This window comes from Chroicocephalus ridibundus, chromosome 1 (assembly GCF_963924245.1).
Source record: "Chroicocephalus ridibundus chromosome 1, bChrRid1.1, whole genome shotgun sequence".
Taxonomy (NCBI): domain Eukaryota; kingdom Metazoa; phylum Chordata; class Aves; order Charadriiformes; family Laridae; genus Chroicocephalus; species Chroicocephalus ridibundus.
Window position 1 is genome coordinate 23,671,667 of NC_086284.1, and position 19,384 is coordinate 23,691,050.

At 40.4% G+C, this 19,384-nt stretch overlaps 1 protein-coding gene across 4 annotated transcripts in view; it reads left to right on the plus strand.

The window, feature by feature from the left end:
• SGCG (sarcoglycan gamma) overlaps nucleotides 1–19,384 on the plus strand; it is a 141,134-nt gene that overhangs the window by 85,528 nt on the left and 36,222 nt on the right. For all 4 annotated transcript variants that reach the window (XM_063331254.1, XM_063331244.1, XM_063331263.1 and 1 more), the window contains one exon: nucleotides 3,304–3,391. In XM_063331254.1, coding sequence (XP_063187324.1) covers nucleotides 3,304–3,391 — 88 coding nt within the window. The remainder of the gene's footprint in view (nucleotides 1–3,303; nucleotides 3,392–19,384) is intronic.

The following is a 19,384-nucleotide window of genomic DNA, read 5'->3' on the forward strand; positions in this document are numbered from 1 at the left end:
TTAAATGTATGATATCTTTATATATTTAACTGTGTAAAATCTGCAAGACTAAATGGGAAGATTTAGGATTGAATCATGTTTACATAGACAGAACATATTATTATTGAGGTAAAAAGGAATAACTTGGTCAAAGAAAATATTTATCAAGCAGATTAAAATGGTTCAAGCAGAATAAAAATGAAAGATTTTTATTGAAGTACTGGGTTTAGAGGGAGAAAGAGAGAATCTGAATTGGTGTTTATTTATCCAGGTGAACTCTGAAACTTATTCAGGTGAATTTTTTGTCGAGCAATATCTGTTTCTGACCAACAAAAGGAATATTTTTCAGAACTATTGTCTGTAATATAAACTCTCACAAAATAAAGCCATGTTTCATGAACAAAGTCATCAACCAAAAAGTACTATTCAATGAGAGTAAAAGCTGAATATGGCTCTTTCATTACTTCAAACATGTAATCATCCTCTCCGAGTTATTAGAAGAAATAGCCAGCTATGAGACTTTTCTGAAACTAGAGAAAAAGTTAGTGTTTGTATTGCTATAGCAAGAGAAAATGTAAATAAATTTATCAGAAAACATGGTTGATGTAGGATTTAGGGTGAGGTTGTTAAAATGCTCAATTACTGAAATCTAAGCAATGACAACGTATTTTATGTCTGTTAAGCCTTTCTTTTTCGGTCTGTCCGCAACGAGTAGTTCTGGTAGCAGGAGCAGCTCTTACTTAGATGGTGAAATTCCATTGCTAAATCTAAATTTCCATTTTGTTTCTTATGCTGTATTCTTTTCTGCCTCGCAGGCAGCAGGAAAACTATTTATGTCCTTAAATGAATTTTCCTTGAGGCTGTTTATCCAATAAGACATGTAACTTCTTAAAACCAGCATTGCTGATACTTAAAAACTCCCTCTGCCCCAAAAAATGGTTACGCAATGTTAAGCTACCATTTGTGCTCTTTTAGTATGTCTTGCAGCTCTTAATACATTTAGTGCAATATAGGAGGAAAGAGGTGTGGCAGCATCTAATATATGCTTGGCTGTGTAATGACCCTTTGTGATCATTAGTAGCATGCATTAATTAGAGCCTTCAGGCTACTGCATGTCTCTGCCCCCTGTGAACTGATAGTTCAATAGAGGTTTTTTGTTTGCTTGCTTGCTTTTTCAAATATTTAAACTCTCTAGAGGCTTAATTGCCTGTAGCTTGATCTCCTGAGTGCCATCTGTATATTCTCAGATTATATATTCCTCATAAGGTTGCTTATTTGTTATGATTTCTTTTCCTAAGTTTGTCTGTTAGAGAATTGGGCCACTCATAGCTATCATAGCAGCTTTCTCCCTTGCCTTAATAATGTTCTCCCCGCAGTTTCCTAACAGCTTTTCTCACCTAATGAGGTCTCCAAAGTGCTAAGAAAATACATAGCAGAAAATCTACTTGCTGTGCATCATCTCTGGAGCCTATTACAAGTTTATGCCTTCGTTATGAGTCCAACACAGAGTTGTGGGCAACACCGGTGCATCTCAGCTAATACATATTCATGGAAAGATAAAAGATGAGCATTTATAAATATATTACTAGATTTTAATTAGTTAACAACACACATGTGGAAGCTGCAGGTCTAGAATACAGTTTATTTGCACTTATATTTGATATTACGAATTACTAACTTATTTTTTAAATCAACCGGTGGCAGTCAAGTAAGTGCTATAAAGATGCCCAGATCTGTGGGTCATTTAGCACATGTACTTATATGTAATATATTTACCTGATCTTTGTTGACCTTCCTTTTCCACTTCACACTAACTTGTCACCATTAATATTCATTCTAACACACTGCTTACTTTTTTCCTGAGACTTCATTATTGGTGTTAATTCTGTTAGCTTTCACCTTTTCCTGATATAATTTACAAAATGAGATTCATTTATTTTGCTCACTCAGTGACTTCTTTTGAGATAGCCTATCTTCCTACTTCTAACACTTCTTTTTTTTTAAAAAAATGTGTAAGTTGGACTCCAAACTGTGTATAGCTCCTACCACTGTTATTAGGTAAGCCTGTGTAGTCAGATTCTTTGCATAAAATATGTTCATAATTCTGAGGTTATCTCTAAGCATTAAATTATGATGGGAGCATGACTTGAGCGTAGGAAGTTCCACCTAAACATGAAGAGGAACTTCTTTACCCTGAGGGTGGCAGAGCACTGGAACAGGCTGCCCAGAGAGGTGGTGGAGTCTCCAACTCTGGAGACATTCAAAACCCGCCTGGACGCGTTCCTGTGCAACCTGCTCTGGGTGACCCTGCTCTGGCAGGGGGGTTGGACTAGATGATCTCCAGAGGTCCCTTCCAACCCTACAATTCTATGATTCCATGATTCTATGACTTGTGAGTGATTTTCAGGGGTTAGCCCTTCAAGGTGCTGCACAGTCTTTCTTGAGTCCAGAAAAAGTACCAGAAGCCATATATATGAGACCGATCTTTAACAGTAGTCCGGTAGTTGGAAACTCACTCATTTATCTAGGAATGAGTATCCCCTCTGAGGTCACAAGCAGGCAGCTTCCTAGTACCCTCTTCATGTCACATATTCCCTCATACGTTGGCAACCGAGATCTGCTCAGACACACTTATCAGTTACTAGGTTCCTGTCCTTTAGATAACAAAGTATGCTTTAGTATGAAAGCACGTGTACTGCAGAAAAACTTCCTCCCCTCTTTTTAAGTCGACTGGAGTGGCTACAGTTTGCTGATCCAACTGAGTGTGATCAAACTTTTTCTCCCCAGATAGTTTTCTGTTACTTAAAACCAAGTACAAACAGTGGCCAGTATGATCTCCCTGACAATCAGCTGCATTTAAAGACAATTCAGGTGGTAGATTGAAGAAAAACATAAGAAGAACCCACTCAGTGTGGCTAAGTTTCTTTTCCAGTGATTCCAGGGGCATTGAAGATTGTTGCATGATTTGTTGATTTTCCTGCAACAAACCCGGAGTTTGTTGTAGCCGGGACGTGTCACCAGGGGTTTGGCAGTCGTCTCTCTCATTCAGCTCAGCACAGAACGGTCAAAACATCCTCCTCCTGTCGGTCATATTCTCGTCTGTGCAAGTGTGTAGTTTTGCAGTTTGATTTAGGTTTTAACATAAAATTACATGCTTTCTCGTATGTCTATTACTTTCTATTTTTCATTAGATAATTTTCCAGCCACAAAGTTTTGGAACCGAGGACGATCCCCTTAAACTTTTACGAAAATGTGTATTTCTGTAAGTGTTTACAGTTCTAATTTTTCTGCTGAATCTACTTTTTTTTTTCCTCCATACTCCAGGACTCATCCCTGCTTCTCCAGTCTACCCACAATGTGACTGTGAACGCTCGCAATTCAAATGGGGAAGTCACAGGCAGATTAAATGTGGGTAAGTCCAAGTGATTTTTCCTTTTTCGTTGTTTTGGAAACATTTTAATGAATATTTGCAAGTAGCTTGGAGGATATAAAGTGCTACACATGTGATTATTTTTTACTGTTATGATCATGTTTGAATAGTCCAGCTGCCACTTAATAAGTGCCAACAGTATATTTTCAATTTCTCAGTTAAGCGTTAATTCTGTAAATATTTGAAGCACTTTTTCATTGCAGAGTCATGCAGGAAAGGTCACTGCAGAAGTTACTCTTTTCCTTGTGTAGGTATCTATTGATAGTTGCAAATAATTTTCTAAGAGAATGCAACAGGAGAACGTGGCTGGAAAGGTCTGTATGTCTCTCTTCATTTCCTAGTGTTCCAGAGACTAATAGAATTAAGCAGATGTCCTAAAAAAACCTGCTGGTTCACAACTCTGAAATGTAGATATTTTGCTATATTTGGTAGCAGTAAGATACATTGGTTTACTGAGTTAAATCAATAGATCTAGATGGGTGTAGGTGATAGATCTTGGCAGCACGAATAAGCATACCTTACTCTCTAAATCATATTTTTAAGCAAGAATGGCAGCAATATGTGTCAGATACAACAGAATTTTTCTTAGTTTTTTTTAATGTTTTTCAACCTTTTCTTGACTTGGAAGAAAAATGCAACAATTTATGAACTTGTTCCTTCTAAGATCCTCATGCAGCAAAGCATAAATTTCAACTTACTTAACTGTAAGACTGACCTGATGTGCTTACGTAGTTTACTAGATTGGAACCCCGATGAGTAACTCTTCCGTGCTGATGAGACTGTGTAACTTCTCTGACAATTCGTTTGAAGAATTATCATATCAATTCATTGAACATTTTGCAAGCTTCTTTAAAAAAAAAAAACCCAACTTCAAATAAAAACTATAATTTATAACTTATAAAAGAGCCTGCTATTCCCCTTAAAAATGTATAATTGTACAATTAAACAATCAATCACAATTTGACCTTTAAATGTTTTCAAATCTTTTTTTTTTAAATCAAGCTGATAATTTCTCTTTAAAAAATGCCTCTAGATATTTATTAATACATGGTAGTGGCATTCATATTTGAGTGCTGTTTGCAAAGGCATGTAGCGATAGGACGAGGGGCAGTGGTTTTAAACTAGAGCAGGGCAGGTTTAGATTAGACATTAGGAAGAAGTTCTTTACAATGAGGGTGGTGAGACACTGGAACAGGTTGCCCAGAGAGGTGGTGGAGGCCCCATCCCTGGAGACATTCAAGGCCAGGCTTGATGAGGCTCTGAGCAACCTGATCTAGTTGAAGATGTCCCTGCTCACTGCAGGGGGGTTGGACTAGATGACCTTTAAAGGTCCCTTTCAACCTAGCACATTCTTTGATTCTATGACTCTATGATATTTCATTTTGATAATAATTAGGGGTATGAAATGTACAGTACTTCTAGTTTCATACTATTAGTACAGTTATTTCAGACTGTTTTGCAGTGACCACGTGACCGATAATGTACACATCACACGGTCAGAATGCCTGTGACATGGCACATGTGCTGTTGATACTGTCTGCTCCATACGGTTTGACTCACTAGATGTGTATCTGCACTCCGGTCATGTGCCCGTCCTGCCTGACGAGAAGAAGGTGTTAGGAGCTCCTTTGGGAAGGGCAGACCACAGAGCAGATCATTGACCACCACACTAATCTGTACAACTTGATCCCTGACGAAGTCTGAGAAACTTACGGGTAAAATCATGTCAGAGAGAAGCCCAAAGGCCTGATGAACTGTTTGACAGGCTGTGTCCAGCCTGTGTGACCTCTTTAACTGAAAGATATAAAGATATTTGAGTTGTGGTGACAGCCAGTGTCTATAGGTCTTACATTAGGAAAATGAAGCTGGGCAAAAATAACGACAAGTCTCAGATCCTCCTTTCTTTCCTCTTCCTCTTTTTTTTCCTCTTCCTCCTTTCTTTCCTCTTCCCAGTCACAACATAGTCTTGTGAGAGCGATAACAAAAAGCAGTACAGAAAGTGAGGTGGAACGTGCTGTGTTAAAAATACCTGCTCTGTAGGGCTAGAGACATCTAGATTGAAGAAAACTTGTGAACTGAAGACCCAATGGACAGAGAAGGGTCAATACAAACCCATGTCGTACAACAGGGACTGTGGTGTTTAGCAGGGAGAGTTCTGCTGGAACTGTCTTGTCAGTAGTGACTCATTTACAGCAAGTACCATCAATTTTTAGCATTTTCTCTTCTTATTGATAGTTTAATTCAGTTTCTCTGCTTTTCTTCCCCTGGGTCTTCTGTCCCTATTCCCAGTAATGGGTGGTTCTGTCTTACTGTACCGTATGATCTCACAGCTCTTTAACCTTTTGCTGAGGGAAAGCCCAATAGTTGGTGTCCAGACGCCTGGCGGTGCAGAGGGGCTGCATCTGGCTTAGCCAATACACGAGGAAAACAGTAGGAAGGAGCAGAGTGTAGACTGGAAGACCTGCATCTCAAATCTTTTAGAAGCGGTCAGTGTACAAAGGCAATTCCAATTCAACACTGAAGCAGGAAAGTTCTGACTTGCTCTAAATGCTGTAAAAGAAATGCTCTAAAAGAAAAGGTGAGAGGGTGAAATAATGATTTGAGCCTGAGAAAATCAAACCTACATCAAAAGGAAGTGCTCAAATGCATTTGCAAATTATTTTGAGATATTTGATATTTAAGTAATCTCTTTTTGACTGGCAATTCTAGTTACTGAATTCTTTAATAATTGGTCTTAAGTGCTGTCTGGTGTAATTGGTACTATTGTAAATACTAACATGAAATATTGCTAATATTAAATACTACTAATTTTAGACTGATGGAAAAGCATTGAAGGAGCAGTAAAAACTTACTACTGTAAAGCACTCTGTTAATACCTAAAGATACGGTCAAACAACAGCTTGATATTTTTAGCCATTGTCCATAGTCATAAAATGCATGCATATAAAATTATGTTTCTGTATAAGAAGTGTGAAAAATAGGTATATGGCTGATTTACTTCATATGCACAAGCCTTTGCTAAAGAATTAATGCCTTCCATAGTTGCCAGCATGCTGGAATTACGTTTTAATACTCTATTCATCTTACAAATATGAAGAGTTGCCATTGTGAAGGAGCTATATAGGTAAGTTTGGGATCATTCCAAAGACGACAATGTAATGTAGTATCACTCATAAGATCATAACAAAAATACCTTTTAACTCACAGAAAATTGTGATTCAAATGATACATTAAAATATTTCAATGAGTTACTAAGAGTGATTTAAATACCCAGTATTCAATAGAAGTTATTCACAAGAGAGGTATGAAACAAATCTTTACTTGAGGAGTTTCTATGAAATTCCCCACATGAGGATAACAGGTACATACCATTCAAGAATGGAAAAGGTTTCCCTCATGAATCACAGATACACTAAAACACCATCAAATGCGAGCAACTCCCACCAGGAGCACTGTTGGTTTATTTAAGTTTCTGTATGCTCCTTAGTTTACCTGCATGACAGGATTCTGTCCCTCATGAATCCCAGGCCCTGGAGGCAAGGGGGAAGGTCTGGAGAGAGGAGGAGTTTTCCCCAGTAGAGGAATATCAGGTTAGAGACCACTTGGCCAAATTGGACATCCATAAGTCCATGGGCCCTGACGAGATGCACCTGCGAGTGCTGAGAGAGCTGGCAGATGTTATTGCTTGGCCAGTCTCCATCACCTTTGAAAGGTCATGGAGAACAGGAGAGGTGCCTGAGGACTGGAGGAAGGCCAATATCACTCCAGTCTTCAAAAAGGGCAGGAAGGAGGACCCAGGGAACTGCAGACCGGTTAGTCTTACCTCCGTCCCTGGGAAGGTAATGGAGAGACTCGTTCTGGATGTCATATCCAAGCACGTTCAGGAGAAGGAAGTTATTGGAAGTGGTCAACATGGATTTACCAGGGATAAATCATGCTTGATCAATCTCATAGCCTTCTATGATGTTATAACTGGTTGGCTAGATGAGGGCAGAGCAGCAGATGTCATCTACCTTGACTTCAGCAAGGCTTTTGACACTGTCTCTCATAACATCCTCCTTAGGAAACTGAGGAAGTGTGGGCTAGATGAGGGGACAGTGAGGTGGATTGAGAGCTGGCTGTGTGACAGGACTCAGAGGGTTGTGATTAATGGAGCAGGGTCGACTTGGAGGCCTGTAACCAGTGGTGTCCCCCAGGGGTCAATACTTGGACCAATGTATTCATCAATAACCTGGATGAGGGGACAAAGTGTATGCTCAGCAAGTTCGCTGATGATACCAAACTGGGTGGGGTGGCTGACACCCCAGAGGGCCATGCTGCCATCCAGCGTGACCTAGACAGGCTGGAGAGCTGGGCAGAGAAGAACCCAATGAGGTTCAACAACGACAAGTGTAGGGTCTTGCACCTGGGGAGGAAGAATGTCAGGCACCAGTATAGGCTAGGGGTGGACCTGCTGGAAAGCGGCTCTGAAGAAAAGGATCTGGGGGTCTTGGTAGACAGTAAATTATCCATGAGCCAACAATGTGCCCTTGTCGCCAAGAAGGCCAACGGAATTCTGGGCTGCATAGGGAAGAGTGTGGCCAGCAGGTCCAGGGAGGTCATTCTCCCCTTCTACTCTGCACTGGTGAGGCCACAACTGGAGTACTGTGTCCAGTTCTGGGCTCCCCAGTTCAAGAGAGACAGGGAACTGCTGGAGAGAGTCCAGCGGAGGGCAAGAAAGATGATGGAGGGATTGGAGCATCTCCCTTGTGAGGAAAGGCTGAGAGAGCTGGGACTCTTTAGCCTGGAGAAGAGAAGGCTGAGGGGAGACCTTGTTAATGTTTACAAGTATCTAAAGGGTGGGTTTAAGGAGGATGGAGCCAGGCTCTTTTGAGTGGTTCCCAGTAGCAGGACAAGGGGTAACAGGCACAAGCTGGAACATAGGAAGTTTCGATCAAATATGAGAAAAAACTTCTTCACAGTGAGGGTGACAGAGCACTGAACAGCCTGCCCAGGGAGGCTGTGGAGTCCCCTTCTCTGGAGACTTTCAAGACCCACCTGGATGCAGTCCTGAGTGATGTGCTCTAGGCAATCCTGCTTTAGCAGGGGAGTTGGACTAGATGATCTCTAGAGGTCCCTTCCAACTCTGAAAAATTCCATGATTCCATGACATACTTCTTGCAAGAATGATGTGGATGTCATAGCTCTTTATAAGTGCTGTTGTGTTTTAGAAGCTTCACTGAATGCAAATACATTTAACTGCTTGCCAGGAAAAGAAGACTTAGAAAATAATAAGGATCGTAACTTAAAAAAACCAACCACCCAGTATCCCTCTGAATGACAAAGATGCCCAGATACCCATTTCGTTTGAGTTACCCTTTAAAATCATATAAAACTCACATATGACCAAAGGAATTCATATTAAAAACCAAGTAAATAATTTAAAAAAACCACCCTAATTCAAAGCAAAAAGGGAAATGGGTCATTTACTGAAGTGATTTTGGGGAGGTGATTGCTTTGGGAATATTTCTTGCACCCTCAGCAAGTTTGCTGATGACGCAAAGCTGGGGGGGGTAGCTGACACACCGGAAGGCTGTGCCGCCATACAGAGAGACCTGGACAGGCTGGAGAGTTGGGCAAAGAGGAACCTTATGAAATTCAACAAGGGCAAGTGTAGGGTGCTGCACCTGGGGAGGAATAACCCCATGCACCAGTACAGGTTGGGGGCTGACCTGCTGGAGAGCAGCTCTGTGGAAAGAGACCTGGGAGTCTTGGTGGACAACAGGATGACCATGAGCCAGCAATGTGCCCTTATAAATCCTTATAGGATTTATATCCTTATAAATCCTTAAAGGGTGGGTGTCAGGAGGATGGGGCCAGGCTCTTTTCAGTGGTGCCTGGCAACAGGACAAGAGGCAATGGGCACAAACTTGAGCATTAGAAGTTCCACCTAAACATGAGGAGGAACTTCTTTACCCTGAGGGTGGCAGAGCACTGGCACACGCTGCCCAGAGAGGTGGTGGAGTCTCCTTCTCTGGAGACATTCAAAACCCGCGTGGACGAGTTCTTGTGCAACCTGCTCTGGCAGGAGGATTGGACTGGATGGTCCCCAGAGGTCCCTTCCAACCCTATGATTCTATGATTTCAGGGAGAAATGGGACTTAAGAGAAGGATGGTGGCCAACAAATAGCAAGGAAAGAATCTAAGCAAGGCACAGATGTGGGAAGGTACAGGTCTGAGAGTCAGAGGGAATTAATAAAGCTGTGGAGAGAGATACCTATAGGCGAGGCAAGGGTGTCTACATCCTTGTCTACATCTGCATCTGTCTACAGAACAGATGGTAACTATTTTCATTAGAACAGCTCCTGTCTTTAAAATCATGAATAAGATTCAGAAGATATCATTATCACAGCTTGCTCACCCACCTTCAAAACTGAAGTATCTGGAGCTGTCTTTGATAATCCAAGAAAGCAGTTGAAGAAAGCTACTAACCGTCGTCTCCAAGATTCCTGTTCTTACCACTTCAAAGACTCCTTCAATCCTAGAATAAAAAAGAAATGTAGCACCTTTGATTTATACCCTAGGCCATAAGAAAGCAACTTTGCGTAAAGAATTGTGAAACTTTTTTAATAATGAAAGATAAAAAATATAATTTATGTAAAGGAAACATAGAGACTATATAGCCAACTATCAGATACCTAAGAGCAACATTGGTATCAAACAGTAAATAACGCTTCACCTGAGTAAACATATGCTTACTTATCCAGCCTACCAGTAGATGAATGTAATACAGTCTGATTTTGCAGTTGCATTCCAGTGACGAATATTAAGAAAGAGGATGAAGAGCTGCATGTTTCCAACTGTCTTTACTGAAAAGTAGGGCCAGTTTTTGCAAAGACCTGTTTTTCAAAGATTGCATAAGGAGGCTTCAACCTACAGAAGACCTTAAGTTCTGCTTGTGATATGTCTTTTTCAGGAGAAAAAAAAGCCACAAAGGAAAGGGGCTTCCAAAGTCATGCAAGGTCTGTGAGAACAGATGCCATCCAGTACAGTGGACTGCTGGTCCTCCTCCTAGTTTAATCAAGGAACAGTAACATCAGTAGCTTCAAGTCAGGAGTTCAGTTTAAACTCTTTCAAGCTAGAGGGAATTTATTTAAATAACTCTCTTATGAAGCTGTTCCGCACTTTGAAACATGAAATCAGCACCACTCAGAAAGCGTGGGAATATGGTGAAAGTCAAAATGGTTTATGCAGTCTGAAAACAGAATCACAGTCACAATTCTGCCTAGAGACTATTTTCATGTCCATCACATTAATCTGAACAGCTGTTACAATGAGAGCGTCTGCGCCATCCCATCCCTCTTTTTTCAACCAGCAACAGCATTCTGAGGAAACAGACAAGCGTCAGTACCTAATATATTGCTTCATTAGCATTAATTTCTGTCTACAAAGTACTGCTTTCCAATGTCAAATAATTTCTGGTTTTCTTATCAGCATTTTGATGTTTCATTTTTAAGTGACAGTATTTTTTCATCAGAGACATAATAGGAAGAAAACAGCGTTAATGAAGCATGATGTATGTAAGAAGAGTTTGATGGTGTTTTCACAGGGAGAACCCTGAGGCCAGTTTCATAAACTTGACTTAATTAATGACATTGTAAAACCATTTAGCTTTTCCTTCTTTATTTTTCCCAGAAGGTTTTCATTAAAAACTCCATTTTTGTCCAAATAAGCTCTTTCTTATCTTTAAGATAAAAGCCAGAACATATTTCTTGAAGATCTTTGTACTGCACGAAGATGATTATTTGCACAACTTTAATTGCTGTCCAGCTGGGTTATAAGAAGAAAAGATACAACACAGGAGTAATTAATAGGAAGATAAATTGGAAACTTCATTGAAGTATTTTTGAGGTGATTAAGTCTTCCTGTGATCAAGAACTTACAATATTTGTTCCCATGGGGATTAAAGTAGGGATTTTTACTTCCAGAAGTATAAAAATTTTAGCTACCAATGAATCTGATCATATCAAGACACACATGCTACTTTTATTTAAAAGTAAAATTTAGTTGACTCACATCAGGTGAAATTTAGGGAATGACAGGCGGCTGCTAAAACTTCCTTCAGACTTTTTAACTGATCCTCTGTTCTAATTTCCTGTTTTAATTCATGGCAGATATGTTTCTGTTCTATACTAAATGCATATGCTGTTAGTCTTTTGTGAGACCGTTGTGTAGTTAAATGGGCATAATGTTGAAACGAATTAAAACAAATAGCAGAAAAAAGTAAGTGGTAATGAATATACATTTAAATTAAAGCTAGCTAAGCATATTGCCATGAAAACTTATTTATTAAATTATTAGTCATTACAGCTACAGCTTAATATTTAGACTCAAATGAACAGTATCCTCTTCTGCAAAAAAATACCGTTGATGTCTATGTACCATGTATAGTAAGGTGCTTACCATAGCAAGATTTACACACCCAGTACCCAAATACCATAATTTTTATGATGAAACGTGTGATAATGTTGAGGGTGAGCCATGCTGATTTAAGCCAGACCTTAAACATCGTCTAGAAGATAATGAGGGAGTTATGTGCATTGCCAACTTGCTTAAATATGCTACCATCACAGTTAAGGGGAAATTTAAGCTGGCCAAGGGAATTTGAATCCTATGCTGTCATTTCTCTTCTAACTGGGTCTAGAAGAAGAGAAAAGCAATATGCATACAAGTCTACAGAGCTTAGCTCTGGAAAAAAGGCTAATGTTAGGGAAATCATTTTTTATTTGGAAAAAGAAACAAATAGTGGATACCCGTCTCTCATCAGAGAGTACTCACTCACCTGAATAGCCCCATTCTCCCTTTATTGTAATGGGAGTAAAGAATTCAAAATAAGGGGGCAAAAAAGGGAGAACCTTCTGAGTTTCATGGTCTTCAGTAAATTGCAATCCCAAGCAGCATATTTTGGTTCATCTGGTATAGTCAGCATTAACATAAGTCATTGTATCATAGAATCATAGAATTGTCAGGGTTGGAAGGGACCTTAAAGATCATCTAGTTCCAACCCCTGCCATGGGCAGGGACACCTCCCCCTAGTTATTGCTGAAGGTGAGGAGAGTTCCTGTACTTCCTTCCTTTATAGTAATAAGAAGATTGAATCATTGGCATTGGTCAGTGCTAGATGAGTTTGTAAAGGTAATCTTAAAATAACTGAAATTTATTGTGACTATAATCTGTTGTAGAATTTGGATAATTAAGTACGTCTAAAATCCTAGTCATTTCAAGTGTAACAGTACTTTCTTCTTAAAGCTAACCAGACTTCCGACGGCAGTGGCCAAACAAGGAGCTAGATTCCTGTCTTTTTGCAGCAGGTCTGCAGAAGAAGACACACTCCTGCTCGCGGTGGATTACTTGAACACGTATCTGCAGTGTACCCGTGTGGCAGTGAGGGCTAATAGCAGACTGGGCTGCGTTATTCCACTCGTGGGAGGTTGCATCACCCAATACGGTGTTGAGCCCCCTTCAGTAGGACAGAGCAATGAGCAAAGTGGGGAGACTCCCACAGGGAGACATTAAGATGGTCAGGGAGTGGGAGCACACGAAGCGTAAGAAGTTGAAGAAGTTGTTTTTGTTTAACCTGCAGAAAAGAAGGCTTAAAGGGGGCTTCTGCCTGCTTCTGGGATGGCTAGGGACAAGATGAAGCCAGGCTGTTCTCAGAGGTACACAGCAAAAGGGCAGGAGGCGACAGTCATAGGTTGTGGTGAGAGTAAATGCAACTGGATAGAAGGGGGACAAAAATATCGCTGTTAGAATGGTTAACCATGGGAACAGGTTGCCCAGAGAGGCTGTTGGCTCCCCGACCTCAGTGTTATTGAAATTCTACCTGGACAAGGCTCTGAGCACCTTCATCTAACTTCTAACCTGCTGTAAGTAGGAGGTAGGACTAGGTGACTTCCAGAGGTGGCCTCTGACTTGCATTTGTCTGTGATTCCGTCTTGACCAGTCTTAAGCCGACACTTTGGAAGGGCTCAGGTGGCTTACAGACCCATGTCAGAACTTCTAGCCCCCTTCTAGGGCATCTAAAATAAGCTGAAGGTCAGGCAGGGAACACCAAAGTACATATAATGGCACTAGGCAGCTGAGTCATGCCCCATCTGTTTAACTGGTCCTCACACATTGTCCTCTGCCCAGATCCAGTAGGCATGCATAGAATACTGCTGAAGCTCAGTGCTAGGCCTGGTCTTAAAAAAATACTATCATGGCTTTTTTTTTTTAAACAAAAAACTCAGAGAAAGAAGAATTATGCATTATACAGAAGACAGAGTGGTTAAAGTATTCGCTCAGGAATGAGAGACTCGGATCACCTGTCCTCTCCGCATACAGGGTTTCAGATTATCATGCCTCATCTCCTTTAGTACTTTCCTTTTCACCTTACCTGTCTGAGGACTGTGTGTTTCACCCTTTCGTGTTGAAGTTATTCATCATGCAACAAATTCTGAATTCACTAGGCTTGAGAGAAAAAGCGACACCTTTTGGTCAAGTCACTGTGTGAGAAACGTGATCTCCTATTCCTGCCGTGGTTTCTACATGCAATAATCCGTTTTACAATGAAGTATTTAATGGGTTTATTTTTATTTGTATTTAAATAGAGTGTTCTATAAGAATAATACCTAGATGGATAAAGACATTTCGTTACCTAAATCACTCTGAGAGTGGAAAGTACTACACCTAAATACCTAATACTAGTTTGAGTTGCCAGTGTCTGTATGATCAGCGTCTGCAATGATCATTCAGAACCAGTTTTTAAAAGATCTCTAGGCTTGGGTTCAACCATAGAGAACAACCAAGTATAAGAAGTGCTGACAGTAAGGCATCCTTACTTTGGTCTGCGAAGGCATAATTGTTGCATCCATGACATAAAAGGAGAGCTGAGAGAAAAACAGGAAACAGGAGCAGCAAGTGTTCTATTAACATTTCAGAGATGTTTTTAAAAGTGACGAGAGGTATATTATATGGACATGAAATGTTTATATGCAGTATGCTGCATGTTCTCTGTAATAACGCATTTGTTCTAATAAAAGATCAGCAAATACTTCTGTACTATTCCATACGAAAATATGACTCATTTTATTCTTCTGAAAGTAATAGCTTTACATTTATTGGTATTGTGTTACTCATGGAACTAGAACTGAATCTGTAGGAGTATTACATTTTTAATACACTAGTTAATGAGATCTTATTTTAAGTAAGGTGCTTTAATATAATAAAAATTAACTAAAACATGAAATTGCATAGCAATACCCCAAAGTGCTCAGGATTTTGGCTTATAGTCAACACTTCAATGATACTAGGTGGTAGGAGAAGAATGAAGCATACAGAGTAGGTGACAGCCACAGGTTGTCGGAAATGATGGATAGCAGAAGAGACTAAGAAAAGAAAAGATCTGAAATTAAATAAATAACTTCAGTGTTGGAGAGCCTTTTCTCCTGAAAGATCTAAAGACACACTAAAAGTGCTTAATACTTGACAGAACTAACTGGAGTTGAAGAGTCTGCCTGCATGTTACCAATTTAATTGATGTTAAATCTTAATTAAGGGTATGTATTTTATGGCAGGCCCTATTCTTTGCCACCTTGTCCTACTACATTTGCATTGGCCTGAAATACAAAGGTTGGGTAGCAGTAGAAGGGAATTAATTGAAATACTCTTCCACGGAAATGGACTCACAAAACAGAAGACTTTTCTTCCCTGGAAAAGCACCTAGGGGAGTCAAGAGTGAGGAGGAGAAACAAAAAGGAAGGCTGCTTGGGAGTGTGCTCCTTTGCAGGCAATAGGTCAGTTGTTTTTGGAACAATTTTTCAGCATTTAAACTGGCATCCTCGGTGTCAAGATGTGTTGACCACATAAAAGGTCAATGTCAGAACTGGAGGAAGTGTAAAGAAACAATGAGCAATTATTGGTCAGCCTGATTAGCAAGGGTAGCCGACCAGCCTGGGAATTCCTGTGATGCCTCTGGCAGCAATGGGAAAACAGTTCAAATGCTCTCTGTAGCATGTGTTCAGTTATGTTACTCTTTTAACTGTAGGATTTTATCAATGAGTATGATTATATAGTATGAGTTGACTTACATGTAATTAAATACTAGGATTGTAAACAAAATACATTGAGGAATTCGGAGATTAAAGTTTCAGATATTGAATTCAGCTGCTGTTCATGAGCTGAAAATGAATCTTGCTGGGATCACAATACAATTAGTGTTATTGCAATATAGCTAGTGCGTGTGTGTTGGGAAACACAGCTAAGAGAGATTAATGGCTACTTTTGGTTACATAAATTTATTCCCATTTCTTTAAAAGCCTATTTTTACTTTTTGAAATTTGTTCCACGTACACTGAGCTGTCTCATCTCTGGCATGAATAAAACATATGCTTGAATTTGGTTTACCTTAGCATTCCCTCTAAAGATTTAAAATGCATCATTTATTACACATACCATTATTTGATAATGAGGATTATCTATAGGAAGATCCTTGTCCCACTTCACTGGGGCATTCATACTGAGAAAACAATGGATGTAAAGATTATTTTTAAAGATTTGTTCAAGTGTGCAAGGACCACAGTCAAACAGGAGAGAAACCAGGTTGCAAACCCAGCACGGACAAGGCCATGAGTTGTAGTTTCAAAGAGCCACCAGTTAAGACTCCTTTGGGAAACATATAATGTGCAGTGAGTGCTCTCAGTGCTTGTAGTATTTTCTCTTATTTAATGTCTAGCTTTAAAATGTAACGGGTATAGTTCGCAATGCACCCATCTTAGATCCAACCTAACTTCCTCTCTACATGCTCAAATTCAACGTTTAGGATGCTCAGAAAAAAAGTTAAGAGCAGTAGGCACCAAACTTTTATTAAGCAATAAAAATCTGTAAATACCTTAATGAATCACTCAGTGCATGACCAGAAACATCCAAAGTAGGAAGTTGTTTAGCAGATAGGAGCAGACTACATCTACATTAGCAACCCAACCAGGCCAGGACCCACCATCTGCCCCAGGGGCAGGTGGCACGGCACAGCCCTCGTTACACAGATGAGCGATGAGCCTACTTCCCTCCAGAGCTGGAGACCTTCATCCATCCTTCTGTGGGGAGCAGCCCCTGACCAGGCGTTGTCTGGGAGGTCGCTGTGTGGCACAAGTTGAGACAGTGTCGAGGAGCACGCTACCAGATTAACAGAAATTGGCAGTGCTTGTGTCTCCTCTGCCTTGGCTTTCTCTAATTTACCGGTATAGATGGATTCAGGTACTGCTCAGACAGGATTGGCACGTTTCTACAAATCCTGTTATACCTCTTCTTCTCTCCACAGAGATTTTTGTCTGTTTTCCCCCTATCTAATTATTTTAGGGTAGGACTCCCTCAATTTCTCCTGCTAAAGCTTTTCCGCCTTGCCTGGAATAATGAGATATCAAGTGGAAGAAAAGAGGAGAGCCCAAAAACAGGCTTATGTGGTCTGAAGTTCAAAACAATTAGCTGGGAGTAGAAAGGCTGAATCCCAGCCTTGTTCCAGTCACTCTTAGGATGCGGTCAGTGAATACACGGACCAGTTTAATTAAACTGGTATATATTGCACCTCCAGTTGCATCAGTATGATGTTCTGTAGGGACACCGTGGCTGAAATTCGCATTAGAGAGGACAGCTGAGAAAGTCAGTCTGCACAATATGCGTTTGTCTGCTTTGGTTAGGTGAGAGAAAAAGAATTTGGTCCACAGTACGTAAATGCTATTTAATTTGTGTATATTCATCCTAAGTTCAAACAGTTAAAGCAGCTCCTATATCTTATAATTATTTTCTTTTGTCATGTCATATCTCTCTGTGAATTAACGTACATTCCATAACAATCCAATTAACAAAACCTGTCGATCTACTGTCACTATGCAGATGTACAAATTAAATTAATCGATTCATACTGCTTGCGGTAGTTCTTTCCTGTTCTCACTACAAGAAACATGAAAAATCTTTCTTTGACAAGATCGCTTGTAAAACAATTCAGCAAATTAGCAAATTGAGAAGATAAACGTACAAGATCAAATTTGGCCTGGTGCAAATCATGTCACACTTCTCCAGTTCTTTGAAATATTTTTTTTTTCCGCTGCGTTATTATCAATGACAACTTCCATCTCTGCCAAGGTGCTAGGAGGGAAAAAACAGAAGTGCCACTATTCAGGCCCAGCAGTTTATTTTCAAAAAACTGACTGCCAGCATACCACGGAAATCAGTAGATGGCGTTCCCTCTAAACATACAGTATTTTGTCATATGAAAGTATTTTTCTGTGATCATGTGTGTAAATAATTAGCAATTACACAGAAATTATCAGTATATATTTCTGAGTTGTCTTTTAGAGATGTTGCTGCATATTGTTTGCAGGCTTGCACAAGTCCACTTACAGCAGTTTCTAATCAGTATTTTCAAGATGACCCACATTATAAAACCTCACAGCTTAGAACTGGGTCTGTGGAAGCTCTCGGGCACCTACTTTACTTTAAAGTTCATATACCTAAAATGTAAGTCTTCGGTATCCTCACTCAGTTATTAATTCTTTTAATCGATAAATATTCTATGGCTATATAAAAATATTTGCTTCTGGCATGCCAGACCTACTAAAATATTGACAGCACTGCAAAGAAAAGTACTTAACCTTGTCAGAGCCTTCAGAGTAGGCATTCTCATTTCTCTCTCATCCGCTGGGTCTAATCCAGCAGGTATTTTAATTGCACGCTTTTTAGAATGAGCTCTGACAATAAGCAGCGTCAGGAGAAGAAAAGGTGGTAGCGCGACTTCTCTCCAGCAGTCCTGCAGCCAGCGTGTTGACCCTGGAAGCTGGACACTGGAGTTCCCTTCCTCTGGAGGAAATAAAGGCTCCAAATAGTACCTTCCTTTCCTATACAGTGTAAAACATCTTCAACGGAAGAGATGGAGAATCACGCCTCTAAATCCCTTCCAGCAACAGCGTGGTTCCCTCAGCGTGCCTGAGTCACTCGGCCTGTATGGTGTCAGACAGCGGAGGCTTTGCCCTCGGTTTCCCACGCTCGTGCTGAGCACTGTAGTCGTGGTTTTAGATGAACGGGAGGGGTGAGAAGAGGAAGCAGCCCCTGCAGCCCCAGGGGAGTTGATAACAGTCAGTTTACTTAGGCCTTTGGTTTGTTTGAATAAACAAGTACCTACCTACGGAACATAAACGGGCAGTTTCATTACTGCTGCTGGGCAGAAATAGGAACACTAGAACACCTGAGCCAAGATTTTTTAGGAAACATTGATAGGGATCCATCCTTGCTTCACGTACCCAGAACTGCTTCTTTTGCTGGAAAAAAAAAAAAAAAGGACTGTTTAACACCTTTTCACTGAATGAAGATATTTCCTGAGCTCACTTTTTGCAGTACGCTTCTCAGAAATAAAGCCACGTGCTTCGGAGGAGCGTTAGAGAAGAGCCAAATCGAGATGAGTGAGGCAGTGCCTGGCTGCACGTGTCCAGCAGAGCGTGATGTGCGGCAGAGTGCAGCCCTCTGCCCTGATCGTTTTCAGGTAGAGTCAGCGTTGGGGTTTATGGCCTAGTTTAGGACATTACGGCCTCTATAACCCTTTCCGTGCTCGGTGAGCAATTAAAAGCAACAGTTTGCATCTGCTGAATGAAGCAATAAGCGATTTGCATAGGATCTTATGGGATGCATCTCTTGCATCAGCTACCATGCATATTTTAAGAAATGCATTGAATGTATTTCTTATGAGGATCAACCGTCTGTCACCTAACGCCATTTTAATGTAAGATCTAACAAAAATTCCTGTTTCCTTTGAGAATTACTGCCTGGAAGACATTTAATGTTTATGGGAGTAGGCAAGGTAGGACAGGTTCTTACTGGGGAGGAAGCAGCTCAGTGCGTCTTGCTCCCACAGAACGTCTGTGAATTACCTTTATTAAAAAGTGCTGAAAAGGAGTTTTAACTGCTTTG